Genomic DNA, 3,702 nt, shown 5'->3' with positions numbered 1-3,702 from the left:
TTGAACCTTGTATTCTGGACTGTGTACAAAATTCAATCCTAGTCTTAAATACTCCTCCAAAAGATGTAAATTGTTTCTGAGAAATCTTCTTATTGCATATACTACATACAGCTAACTGACCCTAGAGATGCCGACCAGCTGACAGATACACACCTAAGCACACACTTTCAAATAATAATAAAACATTATATGACATATTATGCAGTCTTCTGTCCTTCTGTTTCTCAACCAGTAGATGTCAGTAGAGCTCTTCATAACAACCTTTGTTCTGTCAGGTGAAACAGCAGTGGATATTCAGACTGTAATCGCTGTACAAAACGTTTCCTCCCTCTGTCTCCCTCCACCCCTCCTCTTCCTCTCTCTCTCTCTCCCATGTAGACCACATTATACACCAGCAGCCATTTAGCAGGTGTTGACACTGTAAAACATATGTATAAATTATTAGTTAATGTTGTTTGTCTTTGTGTTGATAGAGTTGTATATGATCCCCCCATTATTCATAAAAACAACCTGCAGCACTGGTGTCATGCATTTCAGTCTGAAGTTTATTTATGTCTAAATAACTAGCTTTATTTAAAAATCGACTTGTTTAATGTGGTACCATAATGATTGATTTCAATGATCTGATGTAGATGTTATACAGATGAAATGCTTGTATACCATTGTATTATCCTATGTGTACATTGAGTCATACTGTACCATATAGACTCCCTTGTACCTTCCATTTATGTAGACTGTTAAGAACAAACTAATAAAGTATCTTCCCTTTGAGCGATAACTCCGTCAATCATTTACTTTACTGTTAGCTAGTCTTTATATCAAGGCTACCTTCAAAGCTGCAATCTTCAACAAGGTTTGGCAGCATTGCATGAATAGGTACAGAAACTATAGCTCTTCTAGTTTATTGAAGAAAATATAAATTGTCTGTTTCATAGTCCTTGATAATAGTCCATAACTATGGCCTGGTTTAGGATTTATTGAAGGGTGACTATTTAATGGAAACCCGTTCATCTCAATAATTTTTCTGTGATTCTTGTTCAAAACTAGTTCTACTTCCTCCCTCCAAATGGGAGTAGCTCTTCTAGTTTATTGAAGTAAATATCAATTGTTTCCTAGTCCTTGATAATAGTCCATAACTATGGCCTGGTTTAGGCTGTATTGAAGGGTGACTGTTTCATGCTAACCCCTTCATCTCTAGTTCTACTTCCTCCCTCCAAATGGGAGTGGCTTTGACTGAACAGCAGAGGGGAGGTGATCGTGAACGTAGGAGACGGTACAGGGAAAAGAAACACTGACAAATGGCTTCATCAAGCACAACAAAACCCTGTAAGTTGACCGAGTTTATTGATTCAAACAGTAGACAATTACTAGCTATTGTTGTGAACATTTAAATATGTTTTTGAGCACCTCAGTTTACTTATATAACATCGTGTCCTCCCATGCCATTCTACTTTCACTTTCATTTGAGGTGCTCTGAAAACGTAATAACATGAAGTAGTATAACAATAAGTGTTTTTTTCACCATGGGAGTATGAATATATTCCATCCCTATCTTGGGACAGTTTTTCTATTAGTTAGACAGCTCAGTGGGAATTGCAGATTAAAGTTATTTGTTACAAAACCCAGGGAGTATCAACGCAAGTGTGTAACTTTATGGGAAGTAGCATATGCAAAACAAATTTTCAGTGTGATGTTTTTTTTCTTCAAACTTTCAAAACTAAATTCTTCAAACTTTCTTCAAACTAAATTCACATGAACATGAGTGTATGATAGACAAGAGTATTTAATAATTTGTTAATATTGCAGTATGTCTTTTATATGATGTATTCAATGTGTCATTCTGTAGTGAGGAAGGATGAAGACACAGACAACCAGACTCTGGGTAGAAGAAGAAACTCCAAAAGTGATGGTCCCAACAGTAAGTAGAAAAATTGTATTACAATTGTTTTTGAACATTTACCAATAGTTTAATGAACTAGTCATATTTGTTTTGCGTTGACTATCCACATTTCAATTTGGCAGCCAGTCGGAACGATTATTAATCTCAATTTACATTTCTTACGGGAGACCCACTACTGGGCCAACCATGATGTAACATTACTCATGTTTTCTCCTTTACCTCTCTCCTGTAGTGTCCATGACCAGGATTGTACTGGTGGGGAAGACAGGCGCTGGAAAAAGCTCTTCAGGAAACACAATCCTGGGGAGGAGAGCTTTTAGAGATGATAGATCGAGCTCTTCTGTAACTAAGGAGTGTTGTAAGGAGACAGAAGAGATGGCAGGGAGGCAGGTCTGGCTAGTGGACACACCAGGATTATTTGACACAAGCCTCTCTGACAGTTACTTAGAGAAAGAGATCAGTAAATGTATCAACATGACGTCACCTGGTCCACACGCAATCGTATTGGTCATGAACGTAGGGCCTTTCACAAAGGAGGAACAGAACGTAGTTAAGAAAATCAGGGCGTTATTTGGAGAAGAAGCTAACAAGTATACCATGATCCTCTTCACCCATGGGGATGAGTTGGGTGAAGGTGGCATTAAGCAGTATGTGAATGAAGGACAGAAGGACCTCAAGAGACTTATGGAGCAGTGTGGTGGAAGGTACCATGTTTTTGACAACACCAAGATGGAAAACAGGGGACAAGTTCTGGATTTCTTTGAGAAAATTGACCACATGGCGGCAGTAAACGGTCAAGACCACTACACCAACGACAAATACCAAGAGGTGGAGAGAAAGCTAAGTACCAGAGAAGAAGAGTTGAGGAAGCAGTATGAAGAAGAACTGCGGAAGCTAGAAGAAGAAGAGATGAAACTGCCTCCCAGATACCAGGAGGAAATGAAGAAGCTACAGAGTAAAATTAAGACACTGAAGCAGTCAACGGAGGAGGAAGAAAAGAAACTTGAAGAACTACAACTCCTGGATCAAAACAAAATCTGGCGAATCATGGAACACAAGCGTTATTATGAGAGGAAGTTGAGGGCTGTGAGGGAGGAAGCAGAGTTAACCCAAGATAACGAAGGAATGTCCACAGAGGTCTATAAAACGTTACAGGATCTCCATCTCTGAAACAGCTGGTGATTGTGATGGTTGTGTTAATTTCTCCCCACTTTAATTTGTGCTCCCTACTGAACCACTTGCTGAATCCATCAGGAACTATTACATTTACATTTACATTTTAGTCATTTAGCAGACGCTCTTATCCAGAGCGACTTACAAGAGCAATTAGGGTTAAGTGCCTTGCTCAAGGGCACATCGACAGATTTTTCACCTAGTCGGCTCGGGGATTAGAACTAGCGACCTTTCGGTTACTGGCACAACGCTCTTACCCACTAAGCTACCTGCCGCCCTATGCTGGTATTGACAACCCAAGCTGGGAACAACAACCAATACAATGTAATTATATGCATATGATATATTCATATTTTAGTAACATTTTGAACCATCTATCCTTGTCATCCTTGACATCATCTTTTTGTCATTTTCTGGCTATGAAATGGATTACTCAGAGGCTATGCTGCTGGTGATGTCACAGCTCTAACAAATGTCAAATTTCACATTTAAAGGGAAACTGACACAATCATGACTACTTAACAAAAACGCAACAATCAAGTCTCCATTGTATGGGTAGAATGTGTTAAATTATTGTAATTGCCACAACTTAGGCGATAAAACAGAATGTCAACAGTATCCTCTTTTAA

General features: G+C 38.8%; 1 protein-coding gene across 1 annotated transcript; it reads left to right on the top strand.

Annotated features, from left to right (window-relative positions):
- The first annotated feature begins 1,233 nt into the window (after positions 1–1,233).
- LOC121542021 (GTPase IMAP family member 7) lies at positions 1,234–3,231 on the top strand. Its single transcript, XM_041851445.2, has 3 exons — positions 1,234–1,326; positions 1,847–1,918; positions 2,133–3,231. The coding sequence occupies exons 1-3, from the start codon at positions 1,299–1,301 to the stop codon at positions 3,068–3,070; spliced, it is 1,038 nt and encodes a 345-aa protein (XP_041707379.2). The 5' UTR covers positions 1,234–1,298; the 3' UTR covers positions 3,071–3,231.
- The last annotated feature ends 471 nt before the right edge of the window (positions 3,232–3,702 follow it).

The sequence above is a fragment of the Coregonus clupeaformis genome, unplaced genomic scaffold (genome assembly GCF_020615455.1).
Source record: "Coregonus clupeaformis isolate EN_2021a unplaced genomic scaffold, ASM2061545v1 scaf1226, whole genome shotgun sequence".
Taxonomy (NCBI): Eukaryota; Metazoa; Chordata; class Actinopteri; order Salmoniformes; family Salmonidae; genus Coregonus; species Coregonus clupeaformis.
Note: the sequence above shows the minus strand (reverse complement) of the source record. Positions and strands in the feature narration are given on the sequence as shown.